General features: G+C 42.0%; 1 protein-coding gene across 1 annotated transcript in view; it reads left to right on the plus strand.

Annotated features, from left to right (window-relative positions):
• COL9A1 (collagen type IX alpha 1 chain) overlaps positions 1 to 12,584 on the plus strand; it is a 297,653-nt gene that overhangs the window by 184,508 nt on the left and 100,561 nt on the right. Inside the window, exons 16-20 of the mRNA XM_069235721.1 lie at positions 1,643 to 1,675; positions 1,761 to 1,817; positions 2,126 to 2,179; positions 5,548 to 5,601; positions 6,609 to 6,662. Coding sequence (XP_069091822.1) covers positions 1,643 to 1,675; positions 1,761 to 1,817; positions 2,126 to 2,179; positions 5,548 to 5,601; positions 6,609 to 6,662 — 252 coding nt within the window. The remainder of the gene's footprint in view (positions 1 to 1,642; positions 1,676 to 1,760; positions 1,818 to 2,125; positions 2,180 to 5,547; positions 5,602 to 6,608; positions 6,663 to 12,584) is intronic.

Genomic DNA, 12,584 nt, shown 5'->3' on the forward strand with positions numbered 1-12,584 from the left:
ACTCCTGCTCTGAGCAGGCATTAAAAGTGACGAAATAAATGCTTCAAAGAAATCTCTTATATTTCTTTGCTCCATTTTTTCAGACCCCCGAACGAGAGAATGCCCCCTTTGCATACATTATGCCTGGCACAGGTATAAAGTAGCACAAAGGGTTACAAAGTGGTGCAATGCATGTGCATTTTTTACGCTAATGTGGCGCCAGGAGGTGTAAGGGGCTCTGCAATCAGCCCCATAGTGTTTACAGGTTACAAAGCAAAATCTCTCTTATTTTCCACAGCTCATTCATGATCACAGAATATGGTTAATGCCATTGCAATTGGCTTTCTTCTCCCATGGTTCATGCACTGATCTAGATGATATAAATCATTTTCAATTGAATAATCAAATGTGAAGGCTCAGAGTATGGCATGGACCATGTGAATACTGGGGTTGCTGAGTGCTGTCACAATTGCCTAAGAGGCTATGCAGTCCATGAAGGAATCCTGAGCAGTACTTAATTTGAACTGGTGGTTCCAGGTGGGGCCCACTGGCACTCATTTTCACTTATTTTTCAAAATTAGACTTTAGCCGAGATCGGGAGATAGAACAATAAAGGGGGACGAGGGAGGAAGAAAAAGAAGGAAAAACAGTTAAAAAAGTAGAAAGCAGGGATGAAAAAATCCTGCAAGTGTGAAATAAAAGGGCAAGGAGCTTATAGTGGTGGATCGAATAGGCATGGGGTGAAATACAGACTATATAGCCTTGGTATTTGTCAGCCCTCACATTCGTCAGGAACAGAGATGGGCTTCTGAGCAGAACTTTGGGTCCTGGCAAATAACTATGTAACAAATTAAACAATGACTCAGAGTAGTATGTTTCATTAAATGAATATGCCAAAATGGGTCATTAATGCCTTGTTTTGCATAACATACCAGGTTCTATAGGAACTGTTCTGTTGGAATGGGCTCCTCCTTAAACTGCGTTCTTTCTGTCTAGAACAGAAATCAGCAAAAAGAGATGGATAATATAGCTTTTAGTGATGGTTGGTAACTTGCAGCAGTAGTTCAGTGGGCACACGTGCACACTCGCTTCCACCCATCCACAAGCACACACATTCACATCAATCTATTCACAAGCACACACACGCACACATACTCACTTATCCATATTGATCCACAAACGCACACACTCACATCCATCTGCTCACAAATATGCTCTTTCACATAATCACACCCTTCCATTCACAAGTAGACATGCATCATATACTCACACCCACACATTCACAAGTACCCACACTTACATGCACTCACTCACATGAGAACCATTTCCATGAAAATTCATAATTTTTAGAACATTTTCCACCCAAACACTGAATAGATTTTTGTAGCTAAAATCTCTGGGTTTGGGGCAGGAATTAAACACTTTACCCACCAAACTGATAATCCTAATGCAGGCGGTAAGTCCTATTGTGGATGACATTTAGATTTACTCCTACAGTGGAATGAGGTGTGGAATGGTAGCCATTTGCCTTGCAGTACATGTTTCTTGTCCTAAGCAATGTTTGCACTTCACAATGCGATTTTCATTTGTTATGATGATTTATTAGAAAAATGTAGTGGTGTAAAACTGAGCACTTACACTTTGTACCTTTCACCTTTTATAGGGGACTGTTGCTCTTCATGAAGGTGATCCGCTGGTGAGTGTTGTCTGTTTTTGTCTCAAAAAAATAAAAGATTGTGCATATGTTTAAAATTGCAACTTTCTTTACCTGTTTCTTTCAGTGTCCCAATGCTTGTCCTCCTGCTCGTTCTGGCTATCCAGGCTTACCTGGCATGAAGGTAAGCCAAGCTATTCCTGCCAAACTAGAAATGATAGTTGTCAAGAATATCCCAGTGGGAAGTGATTTTATTTCAATGATATATAACCATAAGAATGTCTAAGAGCTTACAAGTAGAATCACACATTTGTTGAGGGTCTTACTACTGTAATGAATTTGCTAAACCTGCTTCCATTGAAGACACTAAGGGGACAGCGTGTGTCAGAAGAAGTTTAAGAAGATCTGTGATTTCCACAAATACTATGAGACAGATTTAGATGACCGGAACTTACTGTCATAGACATTTTCATTTTATGTGTTATTTTTTAGGGTCATAAAGGAGTAAAAGGAGATGCTGGTGAACCAGGGAGGCAAGGCCACAAGGTAAGGTATTTTATCCACCTATTAGTACAGAAAAGGCAATGTTGGATGCAGCCATGTTGAGAATAATAGAAGTGTCAGATGCTTGCAAATGGAAGCCACCTGTTGGCATGTTTTTAGTCATTCTTCTGTTATTCCTCATACATTCCTATAGGCGTCTTAAAGAAAGACTGGAACAGTATGGTAGGCCTAGGGTGAGAGTCATATGAGCCATGCATATAGGATTATTGTAATAGCCTGCATAGAGAAGTTGTCCGAACATACAGTGGGGTAATAGAATAGGAGGCTTGATTTCAACTAACCACTAGGAATTCACTGAGAGTTACAATTAGTAGACGGAAAATTATGCCTTATAAATATACAAAAATCCTATGGGTTACCTATTCAGATTTTGCTCTCTCATAAGAAACCAATAGGATTTCTTAGTGGCGTTGCCACAAAGAAGTTAAACAATAAGTGATTAGTGATGCACTGTGTCCTTAAAACATCTCCTTCCCTTGAATATCAGTTTAAATGTCTGTGCTGTCGAGATTTGTACCTTGCAGTTTCCATTCTTTTGAAGATATAAAAACATTGCACTTACCTGGGGTAATTAGTTGGCAATAATGCTGGAAATGTAATAAAACCTTATCTCTGAATAATCCTTATGGCCTAATAGGTCACTTGCATGCATTCCAGTACCATTCACTTTGGTTACTCAAGAGATCCATCCTGGGTGTTTTTATCTACATTTTAAAGTCCTCAAAGGTCCACAATAAAACCATGCCAGGTGGATTATACACACGTGCAGTCCACATGGGTAACTAGTGATGGAAATTGCACCCCAAAAAAGGCAATAATGTTGAAACCAAAAGAAGAAAGAGGTGGTAAATCAGATAAGATGCATTCATAGTTGCACACAACAGATGAAAACAGAGAAAAAAAACAGTGGTTGAAGAAATGCTCGAGACCAGATTTCCCAAGGCTTTGCTTCGCCATTACAGTGATGCCATGCAGTGCACTCTATTTACTTTCCAGCACAAAATGAACTTTGGGTTGCTTTGCATTAAGTTGTCTTTAGTGGGTTGATCCCACTAATCACTTACAAAGTCTGACCGGGCTGCCTGAAGCACACAAGGGGAGATGTGCTCATGACACAAAAGAATACAACACAATCCATGTGTGCTGCAGTGCACAGCACACATTCAATGTGCCAGAACCTTCTGAGTTTGTCTAAGCATAGGAATTTGTAATGGAAGCATGTACCTTTTGTACAAATATTATGCTAGAGAGTGCACGTTGACCTCTGCACCATGGTGGAAGGCTATGCCTCATTCAAGGTAGCCTTGTTTGAGGACCATAGTAGAGAATGGCATCCACATCAGCCCAATCTTTTTCGCTATGGTGCTGAGCAGTGATTTCAACCTTGCACAATACAGTAAATCCAGATCCTTTCTGCATTACACGAAAAATGAGTAAATCATGCCATGACCCCCTCGCCCTCACCCCTGGCTGCCTCTCTGCTACAACACCATACCACAAGCTGCCCAGGGAGCGTTCTCCTACACCTCCTGTAAATACACAGGCACAGTAACACCCCCACCCCCACCTCTCCCAACGCCTGCACCAAAAGCACATAACGCCGCTGGTCACAGACTCACAAATACCAAATGCCACCCCCAAAGCACCCCGCACTGATTCACAGGTATACCCTTCAGGAGTGGAAGAAATAACTCATAGTTCGAACATTGCATATGTTTTGAAGTAAATGATGATTTATACTGGTGGGGTGCCAATTGTGCTTCCACAATGCATGCTGCATTTGGTCATGTTACCCTAAGCTCACATTTCACTGCAAATTAGCTCTGACATAAGACTTGGCAGCCTCCAATGGGACAAGTGTTTTAAGGTGGCATACTGTTTGGAACTCTGGGCATTCAACAGCCATGTGCATTACCTAATCCTTGAAGTGTGTGAGCAAGTGCCTCTCAGGGTATCAGGAAAACTCCTCTAGGCCTCAAGTAGAAAGAAAGGAAGCTAGCCTCAGGGACGTTGTGCCCTTTACCGCCTGTCGGATGGGTAAGTAGACAGGGCAGTTGGGAGGACACAACCTCTGTTGCACTCAGCTGGCAGTGAACATACCTACAGTGCAGCAACATTATCAAACCAGGATGGTTATCAGCTTTGCATTGAAGACCTGGCAGCAGCCCCCGGTGCTACTGTCTCTTTTTCCAAAGTGTTGTGCTACCCTCAAATAATTGGGGTTACACAATAGATTTCCTGAGCACCAAAAGGAAACTAAGCTCTTTTCTGAGAAAAGGAAAACTGGCAGCTGTTTTCTCTCCTTCCCTACTGAGTTGTCCTCTGGTTGATGACAGTGTTTGGAGTCAGGCAAATCTGTAAAAGATTTTCTCGTCTGCAAGTGTTATGTACACAACCCGGCCCATAGCTTGAAATAAGAACACACCCACAATAATTGGTATTATTTGTTTATAAATCATATGCATCAGATTAAATGTGAATATTATAAATAACTCAGCAAAAAGTTTACGAATTTAGGCAAAGTTTAGATAATCCTTAAACATATTTCATTGCACAGCTCTAGCTTAAAACCTACCTCACTTTTAACTTTGTGTTTACCAGCATCATTGTATTACCTCATCACATTATGCCAAGGCATGTAAAGCCTCCACTATGTACTTAATTGTGCCATTATGCCTGAAGCCAAAACTCCATATTTCAGCATTCTCTCTGGCAACAAGTCAGTGTTGCTTTCTTCCCCTATACTGGTTTCTTAAATACCTTTTTATGCCAGCTGTCCTTTGGAGCAAGGTAGGGTCAGATCACAGATGGCTCCATGTTTTGTTACACAGAATTGTGAATATTTATTATTCAAAATGCAAGAAGTTCACAAAGGCTTACTGTCCATTGCATGCACACACACACACACACACACATGCACACACACACACACACACATGCACACACACACACACATTGTTACTTTCATTGTTAGAACACAATTCAACCAGCTTCTAGGATCCATACTTCCTCCACATTGTAAATGTGCAAACATGAACCTTTCTGGCATGCAACTGTATTGTATGTAACAGAAAGAATAAACGTAGAAGCCTCAGCATCTTCCTAATAAACTGGCAAGATTGAAATGGTGATGGTGCGGTTTGGTGACAGGGATCTCCATGGAGTCACTCCTACCCTTCCACCATTATCTTGCATTTGATGATAAAATTGCAGTTGGTTAGAAAGTTTTAAAAACGGATCTGTATTAATCAAATAGATACTGAAAGTATGCAGATGATAGATTGGGTTTATTTTTAATTTTCCTCTATTTATTGACATGTCTTAACTTTTTTTCCAATGTGTGCTCATAGGGTGAAGAGGGCGAGCAGGGAGGTCTAGGAGATGTTGGGACCCAAGGTGGTCCGGTAATGTATTATCTTTCTTACTCATTCCCCCACTTCATGTGATTGCATATTCCCACTAAATATTCACATGGCTGCTAAAAGAATGCTATAGGAATATTTTTTCAATGTTTTAACTCCTAAGAATTCAATTAGCTCTTTCAGTTGGCCTCACGTTTAGAAAAAGGATTTGATGCCATTAAAGCATGCTGATTATTTGTTGGTTCTCAAATTTTTAGATGTTAATTTTAGTGTCTGTTATGGATTGTAGTTTGAGTCGCTGCCTTGTGTTATTCTGCTCTGGGAAGGCAAAAGTGGAGCATGGGTGTTCCCATATATTCACCCATGGTTTTTGGCACATTCCCAGATTTATTAACATTAGTAAACCTGGGAATGTGTGAAAATGTTACACCTTCCCAGGGGAGGAATAACTAGGAGAAATATGTTTATTTCTCCTTGTTATTTTTTACACTTTCTACATGTCTTACATTCTGCAGAACACGTAGAAAGAGCAGAAAAACCCTCAGAGGATAATTTGTGTGCGAAAGTTATACCTTCCTGGACAAAAGCAATCCTGGCTGTAGCACAGGCATGCACAGGCACCCTTGCACAATGGCGTAAGGGAGCCTGCTTTGGCACTAGGCTGCACTCAGTGTGCCGGGAGAGGGTAGGAATGTGCCATATCTTAGTAGATGTGGCACATTCCTTCCCTGTCATGCAACGCAGAGCAGCTCGGCAAGTTGTCTTGCTGGGTTGTGCTGCATGACTTGTTAGTAAATCTTCCCCCAAGAGTTTAATTCACAAAAGGCAAATGACTGTGGTACTATTTCAGGCACAGATAATTTACATTAAAATATGCACAGCCATAGATCTACATTTACTTCTTTCATTTCTCTTATGCGCTGAGTTCTCCACTTAAAGGGCACAGAACTCCACACACACAACTCTATATTTTTGCTGTAAATGTGGGTGTGAAAAAGGGGAGTGGTTCGATTGTGTGTTCTCACTTTGTTTTTCTTTCATTTTTTCAGGGCATTCAGGGGTTAAGAGGCATCACTGGAGTACAAGGATCAAAGGGTAACAAAGTAAGTAAGATACTTTCATTTAATAACTTGGCATCTTTCAACAACAAAAATGAAGTAGCTTGTAATGGATTCATTGTTCTTGAGTTAAATGATGGAATGAACTCTCTGAAACATATAGATTACTTTTTTCCTCATGTTAAATATATTTGTTGCTTGTTGATAATGAAGAGGTCAAGCCCTCATGCACAGCAAATAGTTAGTATGATGTATATTCAGGGGGAGCCAATCAAGTTGGAGCTCAGTTAATACATTCATTTTTCTCAATTTACTGACATCCCTGTTGGAGATTGCCCTTCCTAGGGGATTTCTCTGAAACAGTTTGCTATATCCTCCCTGTGTTTTGCTGACTTTCTTTGCATGACCTTTGGACTCTGAGCACTTTTCCACTGTACTACAGTGGGAAAGTGTGCATGCGCTGCCTACATATGCTAGGAGGGGGCGCTTATGTGATTGGTTCAGATGTTGTACTTTGGAGTGCCCTATAAAAAGGTACAGCCCTGGCTACTAGTTGGACGATACACTGAGTGTGCCACCCACTAGAATAGCCTGTGAAGCATGTAGCAGGTCTGCCAATGTAGGCCTGCGGAGGCGCAGTTGCGCTTGGGCTTAGGTTGGCACTACTAATGTCATAGCCAATCCTGAAGGGACCCTCTGCTGCCCTTAGCCCATTCCCAGGAGGGCAGGGCAGGTGGTAGACAGGAGGCTGGGCAGGTACTCAAGGGTGTCCGATGCCTGGTAGGGAAGAACTCCCATGTGAGATCTCCTTACCTATAGGGGTCAACTCTTCCCATAGGTTTTTGCTGATTCCATACCTTAGGGCCCTGCACACTTTCCCCCATCAATACAGTGTGGAAGTGGACACACCTTCCTACATATACAAGGAAGGGACACTGGCCAGTGTGTGTGCACGTGCCCACTGGCACGCCAAAAGTGCTGGGTCTATCATGGCAGGCATGGGTGCGCACGTAACTCTGTGGTGTGGCTAAATATGTATCCATCCTGCCATAACAGGTCTGGGTGTGCTCGCTAGCACCTGTGGTGCTCTAAACCTATATCTAGCCTGTCATAGCAGGCGTGTGTGTGTGCACTAGCACCTAGGGGGTCTTAGATATGTATCCAGACTGCCATAGCAGGTCCACGTCTGCACACTAGCACTTATGTTGCTTTAAACATGTAACTAGCCTGACATAGCAGGCCTATGTGCACACTTGCACCTTTGATGCTTTAAACCGTGTGTCCAGCCTGCCAATGCAGGCTCATATGTGCACAAGGGCATGTATGCCCAGAGAGTGACAAATACCCATGTGTGTTTCCACTGCATAGGAGAGCTGCTCTGCCCATAGGTTAATATGGAAGAAGTGTTACAATTAGTCCAAGCTGCAACAGTGGACTGTAGAAGAGCAGCCTCATGTTGTTTACTATCACCGGATTCCTCTTGACAAACCCATTACTATGGTAAAGGTGGTTTTGTCAATAATCATGGAGAAATGCCACTTATAGAAAGTGGACATTTCTCTGCCCTAAGACACTTTGTGTGCTTTTTAATGAGACTCAAGTGCACAGTGGTGGATGGAGGAGCACAACGGCAGCTGTGTATTCCCCAGTGACAGCTAGAAAACTTGGACACACAACTGGAACGAAGACCTGTGTCATTTGCGGGCCTGGCTGGATAGATTGGAGGGATAGGTTCTGACACTTAGGGTCTGTTTTATGAAAAGTTAGAGCTGACTTTATCTCATTAATTGATGTAAAAGTGGCACAGACTTCCAAAATATAATTATATTATATTGGAGCGATAGGTTCTGACACTTGGGCCCTGATTTATGAAAAGTTAGAGCTGCCTTTACGTCATTATTTGACGTAAAGGCAGCTCTAACTTTTTATGAATGATTTATGAAACGTTAGAGCTGCCTTTACGTCATTATTTGACATAAAGGTGGCTCTAACTTTTCATAAATCAGGCCCCAAGTGTCAGAACCTATCGCTCCAATATAATATAATTATATTTTATAAGTTTGTGCCGCTTTTAGGTCAAATAATGACGTAAAGGCGTCTCTAACTTTTCATAAATCATGCCCTTGGTCTCTCATAGCCAGATCATGGTCCCACTAATGATTAGGATCTGAATTCCACAGCCCCATGACAGACAGGACTGAAATTTGGGGGCGATATCTTTGGTTCAAAGGGGAACCCTCTGAATCTCCCACAACCTCAAAAGCACACTACAGTGTAACTACTGGTGCCCCACCAGAGATACACTTGCAGGAACGAGGCGCACACTGCAAGAAGAACCTGTTGTGCACAAGGAGTGCTTACTGCCCTAGGAAGGGACCGCACACTCTTCCTGCATCATGGCTGGCCTGAGAAAACTGGTGGCTGTTGTGTGGCACTTTGAACTGTGCTCTCCAAGGGCTTGTTGACTTTCCCCCTGTTCAGGGTGTCCTATTCACTGGTTGCGAACCTCAGAGGAGTGAACTTACTGAGAGCAGTGTTGATTTCTACATCGTGTGACACCGCTGAACTGGCGTCTCTGTGTGTTGGACCGGATTTGTCTGGTGCGACTCAAGTCATTGTGCACCAGATGTTGTGCCTCATTCCAGGGAGGTACATCTTTGGTAACTTTCCTTGTGTGATCGGAGTTGTCTGGTGCCACTCCAGTCATCACGCACCAGACATTGTACCTCATTCCAGGGAGGTACAGTATTGGTAACTTTCTGTGTGTGACAGGAATTGTTTGGTGTGACTCAAGTCATGCACCAGATGTTGTGCCTCATTCCAGGGAGGTACAGCATTGATATGTTTCTGTGTGTGATCATATTTGGTGGGACCCAAGTCATCGCACCCCAGACATTGTACCTCCTACCAGGGAGGTGATTCTCGTCATTGTCCCCCAGATGTTGTGCTTCCTACTAGGGAGGTGTGGATTTGGTAACTATCTATATATTGGAGCGCCTGGCTGGGCCGGGCGCCACTGTGAACAATGTGTGTCCCAAAGTGACCCTCCCCCCGACGTTGGCAGACCGGGACCTGCATTGCAAGGCATGGTGCGGAGACCCCTGAGCGAAACCCCCGAGTGGTAGCCAGGTCTCCATTAGTCGACTATTGCCAGATCAGCCGTTATTTTTTTGCTCTCCCCCATCTTTGCCCAAGGGTCCTGAATAAGTGTAATTCCTGCAGTGAGCGGACTAGTATCTGGTTAAAGGGTACTATTATCTCCAGCTTGTGAGGGGGTGGGTAGTAGGAACTGTTTGGAGAGTGTAGGAAGATTTGGACCCAAGGGGGTCTGTGAGTGCAGTGACCACTAGCCTGCCGGATATCAGTGCACTGAATTAGGGTGCTTGGAGTGAGTGTGAGCGAGTCTGTGTTACACTAGCCTGCCTGATATCTGTGGTATCGAGCTGTGATGTGGAACGAGTGAGTGGGAGTGACCGCCTGTGATTGCCTACACTGCATGGTGGTGTACATGTTGTTTCTTGGTCTAGGGATTTTCATGGTTGACTTTGGGTTTTACCTGTGCAGCCTAGGAACTATCTAAAAGTGCTGCTGTTCTTTGTATGTACGCATTACTGCTATCGTTGTGAAACAGGGTGCATCCTAGAATCGTGTGACATTGAATTGGTGTTGAATCGCTAGGGTGGCTCTTGGGCTAACAGCGTGTTGGCACTGCATGGGGGTGGTGAGAGGGAAAGTGTTACTTTTCTCACATGTACATACTGTTAATGTCGTTTTAACTCAGTTGGGCCAAGTCCTGCTAGTGATATTTCTAAATGTGATTTATGTCAAGATTTACATGATGTTCATGTTGTGCTAATTAATGTGTGTGTTGAATCCAAACTTATTTACATACACCTCGTATGAAGTCTCTTTTGTGACTCTCATTGTATTTGTTGTGTGGTTGTGTTATGCCAATGCTTTACGTAGTGCCCTGTGATACACCTGACTTCTCTGTGCCAAGCTACCCAAGGGTGAGCGCAGGTTATACAGTGAGTGTAATCACCCACCTCTGATGGGAGTGGTAGGTTCTGTCCGGCTAGGGCCCTGCCTCAGCCAAACAGAATGTGGCACCTCCAACAAGCCCTTACATCTTAGTATGAGTTATGCCTATGCTATAGACTTTAATTTAGGTTTTATTGTATGACTGAAATTGCTAAGAGGTACTATTGATATTATACCTTAGGAAAATCTGTGAAATAAATATATTACATTCCTGTAGAGACTGGATGTTGATAAGTAGAATTGAGTTTTCCTAAGAACACAGTATGGTTTGAGCATGAAGTGCTGGAAAATAATGAGTACAAGGGAACTGAGCCTGCAACTGAGAAAATTACACTGCCTTCATTGTACATGTTCACCTGATGGTGTTAATTAGGAGATGGGTGGCTGAGCTTTGGATCAGTGAAGGAGGTTATTGAGAGTTTAAATCTTAATTATAAGGTTGACATCCATGATGATACAATAGATTTTTTTTTACATTGTATTATTGTTGTGACTTTAATTCAATGTTTGGTGATGAGTGCTGACCTTTCAATAAGAGCTTTAGATAAAGGATTTACATTTTTATGATAGCTTAGTTTACATGCAGTCTTTTGTTGTCTGTCAGGATAAGTGGCATTTTTCCAGCTTATTAGTAAAATTGTCAGAGGTAAAAAGCATAATAATCAATTGTTCAGTGTAACTATTTTGTCAAAGATGACAGTCAAGTTCCTATGTTTAGAAGCTGGGAAGATTTTGAATCCACATTATGATCATGTGTGTGGTTAGGAGTTTGTCTGAATAATGATGAGGTTCAAATACCACTATTTAAGTATATGCTGTTTATATTAAGTAAACTCCTAGCTATTCAGACTTCTGTGTGTCTATGGTTTCTATGTTTGGTGACAGCTGAGGATGGTTGTGGGGGTATTGATGTCTGAGATGCTTGAGAAATATATGCTTTTCTGAAAGAAAGTGATTATATACTATACATATGGATCAGGTTGGGAAACAGCTTTAGCATGAAACTAATTGGATCAGTGTGGGCATTCCCAAGGGAGTCCATGACACAAGAGGTGACCTTAGTAAAGTTTTCCACTAGTTTTCTCGAGTTAATGATTGTTGAAAATTAGAATGACCATACACATTTCTGGTGCTGAAGTGTGAAAGTATGTATCATAATCGTGAATTGGCTAAGTTCTGCTATACGCTCTACAAAACATGGAAAAGGCCTGTTAAATTTCCATGTTTTTTCATTAGTAATTGGGATAAAAGCAGGTTCCGCTCCTTTTAGTCCACCAGGATTTTTTGATTTTGATCACCAAGTTTTTTGACCTTTTTAATGTGTGAGTCTCTACCTGATCTTTACTCATGGTGATTTCATAATAATTGGACTGAGTGTGTTTACTACCAGTGTCTTCCTTTTATGATGATGTAGCTGTGGCATAGCTAGGGTAAGGGTTGCTCAGCTGGTTACACATAAATGTGCACACAAATTTGCAGACTGCATTTGAGAGGCTACTGTTGTACACTGCCTGTTAGCTGCACCCAGGTAACATGCCTGTGGCAGTTTTAAACTGCAAATTCAATCTGTCAAAGTATACCCCCTTATGACAGGCCTAAACCTTACTTTGAAAGTCACCACCAAATAGGCCTTATTTTCCATAAAGGCAGGGAGCATGATACGTAAAAGTAAGAACTGTAAAAAGGTAATGTTGAACATATCCCCAAAAGCTATATTCACTGTAGCTTAGCTTGATTGCTTATAAAGGGAAACACTGGGCAACATTGTTACACTTAATAAATGCTACATTTTAACTGGTAACAACTGAAAAAATAATCTGAGGGCTTTTTTTTAAAGTTATCCAAAATCCAATGTAATGGTAAAATCAAATTTTATCAGACTGTTACTTTTAAAAGTTACCATTGTTCCAACTAAAGCTTGTTAGT

Source organism: Pleurodeles waltl, chromosome 5, assembly GCF_031143425.1.
Source record: "Pleurodeles waltl isolate 20211129_DDA chromosome 5, aPleWal1.hap1.20221129, whole genome shotgun sequence".
NCBI classification, from domain to species: Eukaryota; Metazoa; Chordata; class Amphibia; order Caudata; family Salamandridae; genus Pleurodeles; species Pleurodeles waltl.